Raw genomic sequence first — 19,659 nt, 5'->3', positions numbered from 1 at the left:
CATTTTCATGTAAAGGTAAGGTGGCATAAATGTAGAAAGTGAAGTTTGGGTGTTAGATATGTAAATACACAAGAATTGAGTGATATGTATATAAATGTTCTAAGAAAAAAAAAATCCTCAATGATTTATACAAAGAATCAGCGGCAAATCATCCCATATTTGAGAGTAGGTAATGTCAACTGCAGAGTTGGGAGCAAAGCTCTTCAATCCTATCACTGCTCGCATTTGGTAAGGGGTAGGTCTGGCTTCTGTCACTGCCACCCTCACACGTTAAATTCAACTGGTTCCCATCTTGATATGCCTGCAAAAGTTCACAAATTGCATATTACATTTACAGCAACTATTCCATCCCCTTAAGATTTCATCATCATGGCTGGACAAAATGCTTTGTATTTCGAGTAATTTTGCAAGAAGTTGGCGGGAAAATTTTTCTAAGGTTTTTTTTTTTTTTTTTCTAGAAAACGATGAATTCAGATAAAAAAAAGTAGAAGATATCAGCTCCATACCGAGCAATTAGTTGCTGATGAATTGCAATGCCATCTTGAAGTGGGAACGCAGCTCAGATAATGGCACCAAGAGCAGTGATCATTGCCATTAACCCCACGAAAAAGCATGATCATACCAATTGTAAATCTGCACCAAAATCAATAATATTGGTAATTTTTCCCTAAACAATCCAAAAATTTGAGTTTCTCCAAAGAAGCTCACCCCACAATCAGAAGAATTGCAGCAGCTATCCACAGTACATACTGATACATCCTATGCTTACGTTTCATCGAACCAATGTGTTGTTCACTAGGAGGTTGATTCTGTTGGCTGATCCATCCAAACTGAGGGCGAATCAATAGTACAAAGCCAAGAAGAAATCCAGAGATAAAACCTCCAATATGAGCAAAGTTGTCCACATGTGGGAGGACGCCAACAGCCAGGTTTATTACAATGATGAACACAAGTGTCAGCAATGCTGCAAGCTACAGATGAATGAAACACGTAATAGATACAAGAACTTCAATTCCAGCTAAACTCAAATTAATTAGTAAAATTACAATTGTACCTTATTTGCGTAAATTGACCAATTTGTTATGAGTTCGGAGAGCATGCCGCCTAGTAATCCAAAAAGTGCTCCTGAAGCACCTACTGATATGCTTGATTGGATAAAGAGAGCAGATAGTAAGCTACCACCAAGCCCAGAGATAATGTATAGAAGGCCTATTCTGGCTGGTAAAGAAGGAAGAAATGTTAGAACAATAGGAAATATTTGACACTAGACTGGACAGCTTGGATCTAATTAGTTTGAGGTTTATTTGGCGAGAGTAAAGGTTTAGACAGTCAAGTTAGAGGCATTTGCACTCTTTTGGGCCATGGGATTCAGCTTAAACCTAAATAAAATAAAATGCATATGTAAGATATATAATTTGCAGCTATATATGCTGTGGAATTTTACTCAATTAGATTGGGCATATCGGTAAAGGTTCTGGTCCAGTTTGCCCCCTTATTGAATTGGTTTGGAATTGCGTAATAATTGTGTAAGAAGCAGCAAAAGATGCTTTCTATCTTCGTACAAGCTTAGAAACAACCGAGAGTAAAACAAAAGGCGTTAAATTTAGAAGCTCCATGTTTTAGTATTATTATTTAAGAGAATGGTAGCCAGCCACTCCACGAAAAACATCTCCTGATTATTATATTAGCTTTTCATAGATCATTAATAAAAAAAAAGTAAAATCACTGACAGAAAGGAAGGACAACATCAACATAAATTTGGGTCAATACATATGATTGATACTAGTAGATAAGATATTGTTAAGTTGAAATGTCACTTACGAAATCCAAATTCTTGTTCGAGTCTAATTCCAATGAAAAGAAGGCTCAACATATTGGCGAGTATATGGACCACTCCAGCATGAAGCCAGGCACAAGTAACTAGGCGCCATCCTTGGTGCCCATGGACCACCTTGTTCACATCAAGAGCACCCATCTTCTCTAGCCTAATGGAATAAACACATTCAGCGTCCACAGATATACAAGACTAAATTAGAACCTGCCACTCAGTAAATGATGTGGAGGAAATAAAATAACAGGAAGGAAATTTTACACAATTTAAACTAAATATCATCATAAATTCTGTAAGAAATTATTGAACTGGATTAAATGCATTGCATTTTGAGTGGTAAATCAGGATGAGGCCGATATGGTTTAATATAAACTTAAAAATGTTATATTTCAAGTTGGTCTTTCGACAAGTTGTGTTGAGACACACGTAGACGTGCACATATATCATATATCAAGTTATTTTCAAATTAAATCAAACTAATTTTGAGCGGCCATCTTCAACTCAAAGCAAAAAAAACTAATTGTGAGCAAGCCGTATTCAAATCAAAGAAAAACAATCTCAATTTCGAATCAATTAAAACTCTAATAATTATCGTGAGCTTCAAGCATAATTATTAGCCTTATGTTGATGTCAAGCATAAAACAGATGCAATCCATAAGCATGTTTCTTTAGAGATTACTCCTTTCTTCATCAACACAAACAAGACAGTCTCTACTTCGCCAGAAAATTTTATTTATTCAGAATGTGTTATTGAAATATCAAATAGCCCAAAAGAATGAAAATACACAAATTTTACCTTTGATTTAAACAATGCAAAAATGTCACGTCAAAGGATACATGAAATATTAATTATTTTATTTGTATTTTTTCCTAATGCAACTCTACAAATGCTAAAAATGCATACATAAAACTGATAGAGCTTACACAGATCTGTTTAGGGAAAGCATTTTAAGAGATTGCGTAATTTTGTGTGAACCCATCATCAAGAGATCGTCATGCTTTAAGCAAAATAAACTAGTAAAATTTGTCAGAGATCAATCAACCACTTTTTCATTAGTGTCAGATATTAGAAGTACTAATTTAGTTAGTTATAAGAGACCGGTGTAGAGCAAACAAAATAAGAAAGTTATCATTAATAACATTAGATTCACAGTTAAGTAATCAGCAGAGTCAAGAACTTGGATGACTAAGAGGTGGAAATCAAAATTAGCAAGCCATGAAAGAAACTTATGAAAATCTGAGCAGGTAACTTTACCGCTAAATTAATGTAAGAATACCGAAGATTTCTAAATGCATTTCAGATTATGCAGGGAATGAATTGGTTTGTGTCAGTTCTTTCAATAGAAAGGAGGAATTATTAGGTCATTAAAGCAAGAAAGCTGCGAATTTGTTGAATAAAGATATGTTATGGCCCATGGTCAGCTTTGGATGTCAAACATTTAACATTAAATCTTTATGAACATCTGTGAAGATTTAAATTGAGCAGAATACAACTAGAAGTCTATAACTGAAATTTTTTAGTCAAAATTATGGATCACCTCAAACAGGTTTATAAACATTTTTCCGAAGTAAACTAGGCATTAAACCATTTTGTTAATTGATATGACAGAATAATAAGGTACATGTGGAAAGCTAAACCTATAGGGTGTAAAATGGAAATAAAAACGGGAGCAAAGACAATACAGAGCAATCAATGAGGTAATATGTGAAAGTCACATTATAGAGGGTATAGATGAATGCATGGAAACTACAGGTAATCATAAAATTCAGTTTCCTAGATTCAGAAGCATGTTTTTACTTCTTCTGAACAGTTTAAATCCTTTAAAAAGTAACAAATTCTTCAAAAAATCCGATACATCTTACTCTCCTACCAACCATGTGGTTAAGCGGTATTGCCTTTCACTTCCAAAATGGAAGTCAAAGGTTAGAAAATATGGAAAAAAATAAATCTTACTCTCCTTCAAGCTCAAATTATGTTTTCAAGATCTCGTTCCAGACAGAGAAACAACATGTTCTAGATTTTGGAACCAGCAAGCGGAATTTGAGTATAGCTTTCCCTGGCTTTCAGAATTTAACCCACCCATTCACTTTATGAAACCTATCGTTTCTGCTTAAAATTTAAAACTAAAATCCATGTCAAGTATGACTCTAGTTAGGGAGAATAGGAGACAAACAAAGAAGGATATGATAATAATCTTATTGCATGTCTAGACTATTATCGAGCTAGAAGGTAGTACTCATCACAAGAACCTAGAATAAGTTTTATCTAGTGTTTTGCTAAGTTGTGCTATCATATTTAATGCAATATCCATTAATCTCACAAAGATTTATGAGCTGCTTCACAGGTGTGTAGCATAATTGTGTGGCTCTATAAGGGGGCCACAAACAAGGTAAGAATAACCATCATGCTATTCCCTGATGAATTAAATTTGTGATATAGTAGGATTTTTAAAAGCGATGCCAAAATAATAAGAGCAGATGGAAGCCAAGGAAGACTTGAAAAAGGTTTTCTAACAAGAAAATCTGAAATTATGATTAAGGAGACTTTCCTTAATTCACAACCCTAATAGGAAATAGGCATTGACATCCAGAAAGTGGTTATATTTTATATTTTTGAAATTATAATGCAAATTTTTAAGGACTTAATATAAATTATTGAACGACTGTTGACCCTAATATATATTTCACAAGATTGGTCGATAGGACATGGCTCCTCCATTGCATTCGAAAACATCAAAATTACCTCACCCAATGAGGTGTCTTTTATGATCAAAATGGCCGAACAACATGAAAACTACAAGCCTTCGGCGCATGTGCATAATTTAAGCCTAAATCATCTCGAGCGTCACTGAAAGTTGCTCAAACGACCTCTGATCACAAAACAGACTGCACGAGCGCGTCTGAAGCATCAACTTCACCTAAGGATGCCAATATTGATATGTTTTCGTACTTGAGTCAATAACATGCAAAATGAGATGCCTAAAATTTTAAAAAAAAATTTAATTTAAACCCTTCAGCACCTTCCCTTAGAAGCCATTGCCAATCCATGTTATCCCCCACATGTTGCCACCCACTCCTCCCAATGAGAGCTCGCCATCACTTAAGAGAAATAAAAAAATAAAATAATAAAAGCAATACCTACAACTCTCGGACATTTTTTTATCCATAATCTCTCACACCTCCCTCTTCCACAGTGCGATCAGCGAAGACACACAAAAAAGTGGTTAAGACCAGAGCCCTCTAACCGAGTGATTTTCTGCCAAATGACACTATTGTATTACGCCAGGTTGGAGCCAGTGTTCCCCAATGGCAACCAGTATTGAATCATAAGGTATATTTGACAGGACAGAAAACCCTTTGTAAGTTAAAAGTCGACTTAGATTAGTCCCCTTAGAAAAACATTCACCCCAGGTCTACAAGGTCCCTTTGGACGAAGCAACCCATGGTTGCTAACAAGAAACATGTTGCCAGGTTGAGTTGACTACCTCCGCTGACTAAGTAGACTCGAGACCATGAGAACCCGAGATGACGGAACCATAGGATCTTGATTGAGTTCGTCGTCATTTCCCCCACCATCCGCTTTGAGCTCACGGTGATAATTTTAATAATTTTAATTCTCAAATCTGCTACTACTATATGCAAAGTCTGAATACTTAGCGTCTGATTACTAGCCTTAATTGAAAGTACCCTCCCGTTATCAGGAGGGGTAATTAACCATAGGGGTTTGTGCCTATGGGAAACCTCAAACCCCACATCTTAAAGTCCTTGCAATATGAGGGTAAAATCTTTGGGTAGCGTCTTACCTACTATCTCATTTGCCTTTTGGGTGCCGTGTTAAGCTCTCGACGAGAGTTAAATGTGCTTTGCAAATTTTTTAAGACCACAACGACACAAACTTCGAAAATCTAATAAGTTAGTTTCATCACATTTACAATACATGCTGCGACCTTTTCTTTTGCTTTGTACATTTCTCTCAATCATTATCCCTTGCCAAGTCATAAACTAAGGCGTTCTCCCATTAAATTCAATCTTATAAATCTTCTGTTTTACCTAAATATGTGATTTAAAAGTATGCATGCAATTAGTTGATATGAAAAGATTGGGAGTTTATATAACCGAGGTCATCAACTATTGACTCATACACATCCGAGCACAAGTTTGTTAAAGAGCTAAAAATTTGTGTTCATGATCAACAAATTTATTGTAAAGTAAAATAAGAACAACAAGCAAAATCAATAACCATCAAATGCACAACAAATTTTATACTTATGGCTCTAATTGTATGAAAAGAAAATTCATGATTTCATAGTATAATGCCCTTGAAAATTCACAGAACTTATATATGTTTTCATGATTGCTAAAGCATATTCAGTGGTTAAAATAAATAAATGCTTAAGTTAAATAAATAACGTTAGTGCGTGTGGACAAGTGTGCATCGTGCGCAAGCATGTGTATTTGTGCGTGGACATGTACTTACAAGCTTATTCAATAAATATATATATTGAGATTTTATCGGGTTGAGCATAATTGAATGAACAATTCTCCATGTTTGACTTGTTTAGCAAACAAGTTTGCAAATGACGATCAAGCATGGCTCATTTAATTAATAAATGAGCCAAAAATAAACAAATTATCAAGTTCTACATAAGTTATTTATGAAAATTGAGCTGTTTTTTACACTATTATTGAGGGTTTAGCTGTGGTTGGTTGGAGCATATACAAATCCAGGCCTTGTACATAAAATATGGATGTACCCAAGTTTTTAAGCTTTCCCGGATGCATACTTTGGGGATGGTTGATGTCTACAGCAAAACTTAGAAGAATTTGTACTACAGTTTCAATTTATTTGCTTAAACAAGGTATGGAAAGTTGATTTATGATATTATGCTAGAATTATAATGAGTATAATTTTTTTGTGAGTCAATCCTTAAGGTTAGCAAACCTGGGTTAATGTAAGTCTCTTGATGAACCTCCTCTCAATTGACCTACTGCACATTGAAGAGAAAAATAATTATCTTACTTCCTTAGAGCCCATCAACTTTGGTTGGTTTAACCTGATTTAATGATAACCTTGATATTGATACGGAGCCATGGGTGTAAACGAGCCGAACACAACCAAGCCCAGGCTTAGCTTGTGTTTGGCTCATTTATATTTCGAGCTCAAAAATTGTGCTTGTGTTCGGCTCGTTTGTTTAACGAGCCAAACACGAGGTGTTCACGAACAAAGAGTCATTTTGATAACCCTAATCACGTAGTCATAAGATGTTAAGGATTGGGGTAAGATTTAAAAAATTATTGTTTATATTAAAACATCATTTGAATCTAATTTACTATTTTTTATTTTATTTTCTTAAATAATATTTTTAATTGATTATAAATCTTTGAAGTCTTGTAGTCAATTAAATTTTTTGGAAATACTGCTCATATATATATATATATATATATATGAGTAGTTATATATAATTGATGAATATTATTTCGAGTTGAACGCGAACGAACAAATTTTTATTCTTGTTTGGCTCGCTAACTTAGCGAGCGAGCCAAACATGAGTTGTTCGCGAACAACGAGCCGTTTTGACAGCCTTATACGGAGCTGCTAACTATGACGAATATGTTAACTATGTATATGATGACAAAAATAGACCAATTTGATATCAACTTTTAATTCGAATTAGCAAAAGCAATGTCTCCTTGAATAATATGGATTCCAAACATTCATGAATTGCATATGAGTCAAATTACTTATCCATCAATCTATTAGAAAACTATTCCTCCAGAGATTGTGAAAGATGTTCCACTGGAAAGATTCTTGTTATTGGTTCAACTCATATTCCTTAAAAAGTGGATCCCGCTCTAATAGCTCCAAATAAATTAAATACATGCATTAATACAATGGCTGAAACTTATGGAAGATGAGCAATGTTCACGGAAAGGAGTTGAAAAAAAAAAGAAAAAAACTAAAGCCAATCCCTTCCACCAAAAAACAATAGCTTATTAGGTCGGTTGGGTCGGCGGTTTTACTGCGGTGCAGTCTAGGACCGTGGTTTGGGCTATTTGGATTCTACGGTCGCGGGGCGTTTGAGCAATGTTCTCGGTTTGATGCTTCAGGTTGCATCCATGATGCTTGATTTGATGTTTATACTTTATGTTGCATCCATCTTTAAGCTTGCTCGGTTAGGTGGCTTTATATTTTATGATGCTCGGTTTGCATCATACAAATGCTTTATACTTTGGTTGTGATACGTTCGGTGGTGTTGATGTTCGCATTTGAACATTCGAAACACATATGGTGGTGTGATGACTGTGGATTTGCAGGTGTGTGTAGGTGTTTTCCCGAATTTTGGTTGAGGTGTTTAGTGTTGTTGTGTGTGTGTGTGTGTGTGTGTGTGTTGGTATGTGGGTGAGGTGATGGATGTGTTTGTTTGTTGGTGATGGTGTACGTGTTTGTGTGTGGGTGTTGGTAATGGTAGATGTGTTTGTATGTGGGTGAGGTAGTGGATGTGTTTGTTTGTGAGTGAGGTAGCGGATGTGTTTGTTTGCGGGTGAGGTGGTGGTGGATGTGTTTGTTTGTTAGTGTGGTGGATGTGTTTGTTTGTTAGTGTTGGTGATAGTAGATGTGTTTTTGTGTGGAAAGACATTACTGATGATTTGTGGCATTCTTTTTTTGTAGCTCTCAGGTTTATGCTAATTATTTTTTTCATTCGAGTATCACAATGGTTAAGACCAAAGAGGTTCGTTCATTTGTGATGTAGGATAAGGATACAAAGATAATATTTTACAACATTTGTCTCAAAGAGGTCGAACAGGAAAAATGTCGACAACCATTGCAACAAGGAAGAGTGACAAAATAAGTATAACATGATGCAATTAAAAAATAAGTGAGATCAACTAAAGAATTATAGAAAAATTGTAAGGAATTGAAGCGATAATCAATGGGCTTGGGGTGGGATCCAGTAAAGCGAACGATTGATGCTTTCGATGAGTGGTGGGCAGAGAAACTAGTGGTGAGCATTTTTTAAATGTTCCCTGTTTTTGTCGAATTTTAAATTATTTTCAAAACTAACATGTTATATGAATTTGTAGGTAGTGTCTACTGCGAAAAAATTTTAATACAGTAGAATCGATCCTGAACTGCAGGAGAAGTTGGATCGTATATTTGGAGGTGTTGCGGCAATGGGTAACAATGCATGTGCCCTCAGTGAGACAGGGTTTGGTGGCATCTCTGAAAATTTTGGAGCTAATCAAAAAAGAGATTCCAATGAAGACCCTAGCCCGAACCTTCAAGAAGTTGAGTCCACGAGTCAATCAAAGCATCCCCAGATTGACAAAATATATATATATATAAGGAGTTGTTTTTCTTAGAAGACAGATATCACAGTTAGTGGCTTCATACACCAATGACCCGAGTTCATCACAAGCAACTTCTGTCCAGTAAGTTATGTGAATTCTGGAAAAACTATAGAAATTTATAAAGACATGTTGTTGTATTTATTTTATATGAAGTTATTTGAAGATTCGATCCGAAGAGAGTTATTCATAATGATGACTATTGATCGTAGAGTAGCTTACCTATATTATTTTCATGGAAGCAGTGATGTTTGAGAGACATTATTTTTTATTAGAATCTTGTGGGACATTTCATATTTGTTATTTGTTTATTTACTTTGGACATTTTTATTTGTTTATAGTTTTCATACTGTTTTGGATATTTATGTTGTTTCACATGTCATTTTACTTGAGAATTTTTCATTTCTCGTTATATTTTTTATTTACTTTTGTAATGTTATTTGCTTAAGTTGGTTTTGTTCATAATTTTATATGTTTGTAGCTAATTCATTGATGTTTATGTGTTAGTCATGCTCATGCTGAAATACATGGATGCAACTATAGAAAAACTCAGAAGAAGAGTTGCAGCTGCAATATGCTTGATATACGATTATTAGAACTCGTGCATAGAGCGATCCCCTTGTATGACATCCTCTTCTATTAACGACAAATTAATTGGGGAGTTGCTTGCGAGCCACCCAATGAGATTTAAAAATATATTCTGCATGACACAGGCAGTATTCACCGATCTATTTGACGAACTACACAGAAATCATGAACTTCATTGTTCATCCAGGACAATTTCACGAGGGATGTTAGCAACAACCCTCTATATATTATCGCAGAATGAATTAATGAGGCGAGCTATGGACAGTTTCTACACTTTTCCAAAATGATTTGTAGATACTTCTCAAAATGATTGAATGCACTTGTCACTTTTTCTTCACAAATCATAAAACCAACAGATCCTACATTCGAACGGATATTAAGAAATTTCGTACGATGTGGCAGTATATGTCATAGTTTAACGTAATTTCTACAATTTATTACATTCAATTTCATATGAGCATCGTAATTATGTAACTCTTCGTTATCTTTCTAGAATTTTATTGGAGCAATCGATGGAACACACATTGATGCACATGTTTCAAATATGAGAAGATCACATTCATCAGCCATTAAATGTTTCAAATAATGAGAAGATCACATTCATCAGCCATTAAGGATCCCCGACGCAGAATGTCGTGGCGGTATGCGATTTAAACATGTGTTTCATTTTTGTCACGTCCAGTTATGAGAACATTGCACATGACAGTCGAATTTTCAAATCGACAACACGAAATAATAAACAAAATTTCTCACATCCACCCACAATTTCGCTGGAGACTCTACTCTACTAATTCTTTTTTCCATCAACATTAATCATTCAATTCACATCAATAAAATATTATTTGATCGATATTAATTATCAGTTGCAGCAGAGGTATCTCAAGTTTTATCCTGATACGAGATATCATGTATCTAATTTTGAGTGAGCCAGCAATGTCACGCAAGACAAGAAAGAAATGTTCAAAATAATATATTCCTCCTTAGGAAGTGTCATTGAGAGGATTTTTTTATGTTTGGAAAGAAAATGGGTTATACTTCGTGTTTGTCATCTTACCCATTTCTCAAACAGTAGCAGATTGTGATTGCTACAATTATATACGACAACATCCTTTCCGCAATATCATTGACTTTTGTAAGGCGAACGGGGATCATGCACATGTCCCTGCTGAGGGATATGAGTACTGTCTTGAACAGTCTTTGTCACAGGCCGAAAATGATGTTTCTGAGACATGCACTCAAGATGGAGAAGGTGCAAGTGAGATAGCAGAGTTGAGTGAACAAATTACGGATGCGATAGAGGGTGATTGGAGAGAATGTTAGTTTTTATTTTTGTTAATTATAATGATTGTTGAAGACATTTATTGTATATTGTATCAGTATTTTATACAGTTCATACTTATTTCAGTTCCTTATGCATTTGATATCAATTGTTTTGATTTTTTAAGTAAATTGTACGTTTTTTTTTTCTTTTGTCTTTTCTTTTTTTTGGTTTTGGAGGTCTATGATGAAACGTTTGATCTTATGGGTTCTTCTAGTTGGCCTTTATGTCACTATTGGTTGGTATCACATGTGAATTCATAGCAAAGGCAACCAAGTTCGTCTCCTTTTTTTGGTACTACAGTTTTTGAGATTCTTCTGGACGGTCTTTTTTGTGATATGCCTATGTGACACATAAGTTTGGTATTGCACGGGTTAAAGACAACCAATAACCTTTTTTTCATAAGGTCTGTTGTCTTTTTGTAGCAACAGATTCGTTGGTTTATATACTGAGTTCTCTAAGACCTCACAGCTGCATAAAACTTTAATTATTTATGTTATCAATTTTTACTTGTGATATGTCTAAGGGTATGTTTTATTCAGCCTTCAGGAAAGATGAGCTCGAAAATTTATGATACCTTCAAAGGATTGCACCGCTGCAGTGGACGTCAATGTTGTCTCCTCACTTCACATCAACCACATAGTTACGGGAGACAATTTCACTAGTGCTCACGGAGAATCACGAAAAACTGTGACTATTTTCAGTGGGCAGATAGGCTAAATTTTCACCACCAAGAGTGATTAGACATGAAGAGCATCCATGGAGGACGTCTTAGCTCATAACATATACCATCTACATTTTAAAAATAATATTATCATAATATTAATTGTTGGTTTAAAAGTCTGTTTCTTAATTTTTGGCAGTCATGTTAGTCATTGTTAAGTGATGTGTCTATCTTTATTTTGTAATATTGTGCACTGGATATTTGTTTTTAAAGTATAAAATGTGTTAGTATAAATTGTTTTGTTGCAAACAACATTACTATACAGGGGCAGAATGGTCATTTATTCAGAAACAGCTGCAGCGCAGTTATTTTCAAATTGCAAAAATAAACAGACAGTCAACCTATCAACAACAATTTTTGCACCGCGGCTTGGCATTGCATAACAGCTTAACAACTGTTGCACGACAGTTTATTATTAAGTTGCAACTGTCACAAGAAACTGTTGCGCAGAAGCTGTTGCGAATAATCTGATTGAGGGTTTGTTTTTTGCAATTTGAAAACAACTGTGCCATAACTGTTTCTGGACAAATGATCGTTCTGTCCATGTATAGTAATATTGTTTGCAGCAGAAATACCATAGCAATATATTTGATATTTTAGAAGTAAAAATTCACTTCAAAATATTACATAAAATAAGATGTGAATCTCACTTAACAGCGAGTATCATGATTATTAAAATAAAGAAAAAAATTATTAAATAATATTTAATAATATGATAATATTATTTTTAAAATACAGAGCTTATGTCATGAGCTAGGTCTTTCTCTAAATATGCTCTCCATGCTCGATCATTCTCGGCGGTGGAATTTTCCAACATATCCGCCCACCGGAAAAAGTCATGGCTCTTCGTGATTATTCGCGGGCACTTGTAGAACTGTCTCCCGTAGCTATGTGGCTGACGTGACGTCAGCGGGAAACTCTGAAGTCCACAGGGGCACAACAATCCTAGAGAGGTATCATAAATCCTCAAACCCACCTTTCTTGAATGTTTTAAAAGAAAATTCATTAGTCATAACACAAGTTGAAATTGATAAAATAAATAATTAATTATAGTTTTGTGCAGGCATGAAGTCTCAGAGAACTCGGTATATCAACCAATGAATCTGTCACTACAAGAGGACAACAGACCTTTTAAAAAAGATTCTTGGTTGCATTTAACACACGTAATACTAAACTCGTGTGTATCACATATACATATCACCAAAAAAGGTCAGTCAGAAAAATCTCAAAAATCGCAGCACCGAAAAAAAAAGAACCCGATTGTCTTCCAATCAATCGTTAGTTTCACCAGATCCCACTCCAAGTCCGTTGACCTTCATTTCAATTTCTTTCAGTACTTGAGCTGATCCTACTTGTTTTTTAATTGATCCTATCATACTCTCTGTTTGTACTTTTCTTGAATTTTTTGATAATATTTTGTCACCATTCACTGTTAAAATAAGTTTTACGTCTATTTCACAGATTGTTGAAATAAGTCGTACGTCTATTTCACAGATTGATCTCCTTGAGACAAAAGTCACAAAATATTACTTGGTTGTCTTTGTTAGGTTTCAAATGTGATACCAACCAACATCGACTAACAGGCCACACGAATCAATCGTTAGCTTCACTAGATCTCACTCCAAGCCCGTTGACCTTCATTTCAATATCTTTCAGTTCTTAAGCTGATCCTACTTATTTTTTAATTGGTCCTATCATATTCTCTGTTTGTACTTTTCTTGAATTTTTTTATAATATTTTCTCACTCTTCATTATTGAAATAAGTTGTAAGTCTATTTCTCAGATTGATCTCCTTAAGACAAAAATCACAAAATATTACTTTTGTTTCTTTGTCCCACATTGCGGGTGAATCAGCCTCTTGGCCTTAACCATTGTATTATTGGGATGAAAAACCTAATTAACATAAACAAAAATGCAACAATATCCAAAAACAAAGAAAAATCGTAAGGTCACAATATTATCGCCACAACTTCCAAGCCACAAATCAACATATCCACAAACCACACCACCACCTCCTCAATACACAATCACCTTGCACCACCACCTCCACACCACACACCACACAAATCTCATACACCACCTCCACACCACACCAACACATCCACTCAACACCACCACACCGACAAACCCACACCAACACATCCACACACCACAAACTCCAAGCCACACACAAACACATCCACGAACCATAACACACTACAATCTTCTCACCACAAACCACACCACAGCCTCCAAACCACAACCTCCACACCACACACCACACCACACCACACCACAATCTCCTCACCACAAACCACACCACACCACAACCTCCACATCACTATACTAACATATCCACACACCACACCAACACATCCACACACCAAACCACAAACTCAAAACCACTCACCAACACAAAACCAAACCACACCACACCACAACCTCCACTCCACAGCACAACCTCTAAACCACAACCTACCACACCACACCACAATCTCCTCACCACAAACCACACCACACCACAACCTCCACATCACTATACTAACATATCCACACACCACACCAACACATCCACACACCAAACCACAAACTCAAAACCACTCACCAACACAAAACCAAACCACACCACACCACAACCTCCACTCCACAGCACAACCTCTAAACCACAACCTCACACACCACACCACAATCTCCTCACCACAAACCACCCCACACCACAACCTCCAAACCACAACCTCCACACCACAAACCACACCAACACATCCACACACCACACCACGCACTCTAAACCACACGCCAACACATCCATAAACCACACCACATCACACCATCACCTCCACACCACACCACACCAACACATTCACACATCCACAAACCACAAACTCCAAATCACACAACACATCCACAAACCAAACCACAAACCACACATTACCACAACCTCCACACCAAAAATCACATCACGCTACAACCTCCACACCACAAAACACAACACACCACAAACCACACCAACACATCCAAGCCAATATTTCAACACCGAATTCCAGCATTGAATTCTAGCACCAAATTCCATCCAATTTTCAAATTCCCCACTGAAATATCAAAGTTCATAAAAATATTTGAATTCTCCATAGCATAAGCTCCAAAAGAAATCGAACAAACAACATATAGGGACTTGAAGCATTGCTAAATAGCAAAGCACCAAAAATCCAAAGATCACCGCAAAGCACCAATCAAACTAAAAACCACAAAAAATTCCAGCACTAAATTTCATCAAATTTTCAAATTCTCCACCGAAATATAAAAGTTCATAAAGATATCCTAATTGCCCATAGCATGAGCACCAAAAGAAATTGAACATACCACATACATTGGGACCTGAAACATTGTTGACAAGGTAAACCACCAAAAATCCAAAGATCACCGCAAAACATCAAAACCACATAACCGAAAATATCAAATCGAAAACCACAAAAAATTAAAAGACAAAGAACACCAAAACCGAGCTAAGAGATGAAACAAACTAGCATAGTGCACACAGCTACACAAAGAAGAGAGAAGAGAGGTGAAGAACAAAGAAGACATCAAGAAGAGAGAACACTACACAACCACCAAACCGAGCCGAAGAAGAAAAGGGAGAGGGGATGAGAGAATACACACCTCAACAGAATAACCACCACCTCAAATGGAAGAAGAAAAGGGAGAGGGGATGAGAGAATACACAACTCAACAGAATAACCACCACCTCAAATTATATATCAAACCGACCACACAAGGCACAGAGTGCACAAACCATCAAAATTTGAGTAGAGGAAAAGAGCCGGAGAGGGACAGGAATGTAAGGGTCGTCGGAATACTCACTAACAACCGAAAATAGCCACTGGGGCCACAGATCCACTGGAGGTATCTACTTAGGGTAGAAGAATCGCGGGTGACGGAGCAGTGACGAGAGAGAGGGGTAACACGAGCAGAGGGGCCGCGGGATAAATACGCTCGCGGTCGAGAGAGGAAAAACGCGGGTTGTGGGGTCGAACATGCGGCCACATTTTAATGAAAATTTTTAAATCGTCGTCGCGACATGATAACCAAATGGGTGTTTTTGCATTTTCAGTCCACGCTGCGAGAAAAATGCAGCGCCAAACGAGCCCTAAATCTAGATTAGCAGCATATTCTAGGTTTGTGGATTAATTTTATGTCAAGTGCAAAATTGGATGTGGAGAATTCCCTATTCCATGAATTAATACTCATATGGTTTTCATAAGGCATCCTATGATCCATCAATGCATCTAGATAAGTTTCTATCCAAGACTATCCAAGACTCAAAGCATTTGGAGTAAAGAACTAGGATCTCTATCTGCAACCCATAATAGCATCCTGAAGAAAATAATGGATTACCAGTTAAGGAAATCTGTCTCCTTAGACATATTCAATCATTATTCAGCCAAATCGCAAGAAAAGCAAGAGGAAATCCATCAGGACTCACTTCCGAATTGGTAAATCAAAAATAAAAAGTTAACCGAAACTCATTCACACAACGTTTCGACCAAGGCAATCAATCTAATGTCCTAAAATGTCATGTCCTCAAACCTTGTCAATCCACTCAATTCTCCAAGAAATCATAAGACTGTGCATATTCGAACTTAATTGATATTACTGAAATACAACAGGATGACACTTCGCAGCTCCGCAAACCATACAACCCTGAATACACAAAATCCAATCCACAAACAATATTATAAAAAAAAACTTAAGAAATTTTACTGAAATACAACAGGATGACACTTCGCAGCTCCACAAACCATACAACCCTGAATACCCAAAATCCAATCCACAAACAATATAAAAAAAAAAAAAAAACTTAAGAAATCAAAGGGATATCATTCTAAGAAACATCAAGAACCACTCACGTATTTGACGAAGGCCCGAGGAGGGGATTCTCCCTCACGGGCTGGAAGGAGAATCTTCCGAGGAAGGAAGCAACACACGATGACGACTTTTTAGGGCAGTCGTTCACAAACATCGTGATCGCGAACAGGAAGATATTCACCAGAACAAAAGCCGGCACCATCCACGGCCTCCACCGCCGGAACGGCATGACCTCGCCGGAATAATTCCCCGCCTCCGCCTCAGACGGTTGCCGATACGGCGCTGCAGAGCCCATCTCTAAGGGATGGATGGTGTTGTCTCCAATCCTCGGCTGGACCCTAACCTCGATCTCCGATGGGGGCGACGACCTCTTCCCCATTAAACGAATTTATCAGCTCTGGTTCATAAGATGTGCGAATATAACGAAGAAGAAAACGACGAGAAAGCTTGGTGAAGGCGGTTCAAATCTCCGGAAGCAAAGATTGCCGAAATTAAGAAGAAAGTGTTCCTTTGCTTGAAGCCTAACAAATGGTGAGTCATCATTATTTTACATGGTTTTTTTTTTAATCATTCATACAGAATTTTCTCACACAGATACCATGTGAGCAAGGTTATTCAGGGATTACTGGAGCGTTATATATGTGTTATATTCTTGTAAATTTTATGTAACTTACCTATAACCTATATCTACATTATAATAAGGTTCGTGTTTCTATTTTCATATATTTGTAGGTTACAGATAGTTTACAGGGAGGTTACAGGGGGTATAACGCGGATATAACCCCCAAATACCCTCTAAATAATATCTCTGACGTACACAGCACTGTGTATATCTTACGTACGTAAATTTTTTTCGTCAGGCATAGCTTGAATTGTTAAAGATTTGATTCCTAGTCGAGTTGGAGTCGGCTTAAAAAAAATCCAATTCAAAAGTTAGGTTCGTAGCTTCGATCTGATCTTGATTTGAGCTAAAATTCAGATCAAATTTCAAATGATTAACGATTTTTTCGCTAAATTTGTTAAATTTCTAGCCTTGACATGAATAGAGTTGTTAATAATTCAATTTTGAATTGATAGGGGTCACCTCGATCCAAAATTGTGGCTCGTAGCTCATTTCATTTATTTTGGTCCGATGTCGATTCGAGCCAATATTTGAATCAATTTCCAAGCGAACGAGCTAAATTCGCAGTCCTAGCCATAGACATATTCCATAATTCACGGCCCTAGCCATAGACCTATTATTTACAAACATACCACTCAATTCTTATGTATTTACATATCTAACATATAAACTTTACTTTTTAACTTTATAACCCTCAAATCTTTCATGTAACAACAATATCATTATTTTAACTATATACATATAAATTAAAGTTTAGGAATTAAATATATAAATATGTAAAAGTTGAGTGGTATGCATGTAAATATTCCTTATTATTATTGTTATCCTCCAAAAAAAAATGCCAACTCAATTAGAAGAAATGTGATTCACGGGAATTTAAATGTAGAAGTTTTTATGGGTCAATCATTTAAAACATTAAAGATAATAATTTAACCACACATAATTTAAATATATTGTTCTAACTATTTTTTTTACTAAAATCACCCTCTTAAACCCACTTAGGAAGATTTTGAGTGAACATTTTGGATGTTTAACTTGTTATATTTAAAATTTAGGTCATTAATGATATATTTAATATTTTTTATATTTCTTTTTATGGTATCTTAGTTATTTAGTTTCCAAAAGATGGTCAAAAATTTAGAAAATTTTTAATTTTTTTAAGTATCTCCAGAAACTTAGAAAATTGTATATCAGACTTTTATTGTCTAAGTCTCTGAGGAAATGACGGTGCTGGTTTTTCTAAATTGATCATTGTTGAAGAGGTAGGTTTTTATATCTCGTTAGCAATATTTTCTTCATATTTTTTAGTTTCTTCAATTTCTCTCTCAACTTCAATTTCTTTTTACACTTTAGTCTCCAATTCTCTACCACTTTTCAACTTGACTGCTATAACTTCCTCTTTGTTTTTATCTTTAGGATTAACTTCAGTGTTATTAGAAAGTATTTTATGAGTGATGTTGTTGAGTGAGTGAGCAATTTGTCCCAATTGATTTTCAATATTTCTTATTGCAACACTATAATCTTGTAATTGATTCTCCATTTATAACATCATTTCTTCTATAGACAACCTCTTCTTCTTAATTTGTTGGTTATTTGTAAAGTCAAGATGATAAGAAAGTGTATAGTTAGCATTACCATGGTTGTTCCAGTTTTCCAATGGGTTTGCTTGGTTGTTCCTCCATTGTTGATTTCCACCACCATAATTATTATTCCAGTTAAAGTTATTTTGTTTTTTTTCCAATCTGAGTTATAATAGTTAGAATATAGGTTATTGCGTCTATTATTAATTGCATTTAAAGTCTCATATGAAGGTTGAGAATCAAGCAATTGTCCCAGTGAATTATCCTCGCTCACTTGCGGTGTTTGAAGTAAAATCATTCCAAATTGAACTAACTTTTTAGATATTGCAGCAACTTGCGATAAAAAAATGGAAATTGCATCATTATCATGAACATTGGCTACTTTCTTAGGATTTACCCTTTGAGATGGTCATTGAAAGTTATTAGTAGTCATCTCTTCTTTTAATTCATAAGCTTCATCAAATGGTTTTGACATTACTAAACCTCCAGTAGCAGCGTCAATAATAGATATACGGGATCCTATTAACCCATTATAAAATGTTTAAATAATTAACCAGTCTGGCAAAGCATAATGTGGACACTTCCTAAAAAGTTCTTTAAATCGTTCTCAGGCTTCATATATTGACTCACATTCATACTGAGTAAAAGAGATAATATCATTTTTAAGCTTAGCAGTTTTTGAAGTTAAAAAATACTTAGCCAAGAATGTGTGTTAAATCTCCTCAAGTTCTGATAGATCCATGTGTTAATGAACTTAACAATAACTTAGTTTTATTCATCAAGGAAAAAGGAAAAAGTCTAGCCTAA

General features: G+C 35.7%; 1 protein-coding gene across 1 annotated transcript; it reads right to left on the bottom strand.

The window, feature by feature from the left end:
• Window positions 1–54: 54 nt before the first annotated feature.
• LOC110039383 (RHOMBOID-like protein 2) lies at window positions 55–17,096 on the bottom strand. The gene is made up of 6 exons (XM_020744420.1): window positions 16,692–17,096; window positions 1,822–1,985; window positions 1,055–1,218; window positions 709–971; window positions 507–633; window positions 55–301 (listed from the first exon to the last, which is right to left on the bottom strand). The coding sequence occupies exons 1-6, from the start codon at window positions 17,027–17,029 to the stop codon at window positions 176–178; spliced, it is 1,182 nt and encodes a 393-aa protein (XP_020600079.1). The 5' UTR covers window positions 17,030–17,096; the 3' UTR covers window positions 55–175.
• Window positions 17,097–19,659: the final 2,563 nt, after the last annotated feature.

Source organism: Phalaenopsis equestris, unplaced genomic scaffold (assembly GCF_001263595.1).
Source record: "Phalaenopsis equestris unplaced genomic scaffold, ASM126359v1 Scaffold000002, whole genome shotgun sequence".
NCBI lineage: Eukaryota > Viridiplantae > Streptophyta > Magnoliopsida > Asparagales > Orchidaceae > Phalaenopsis > Phalaenopsis equestris.
The sequence above is the reverse complement of the archived record's forward strand: the minus strand, read 5'-3'. Positions and strand labels throughout refer to the sequence as shown.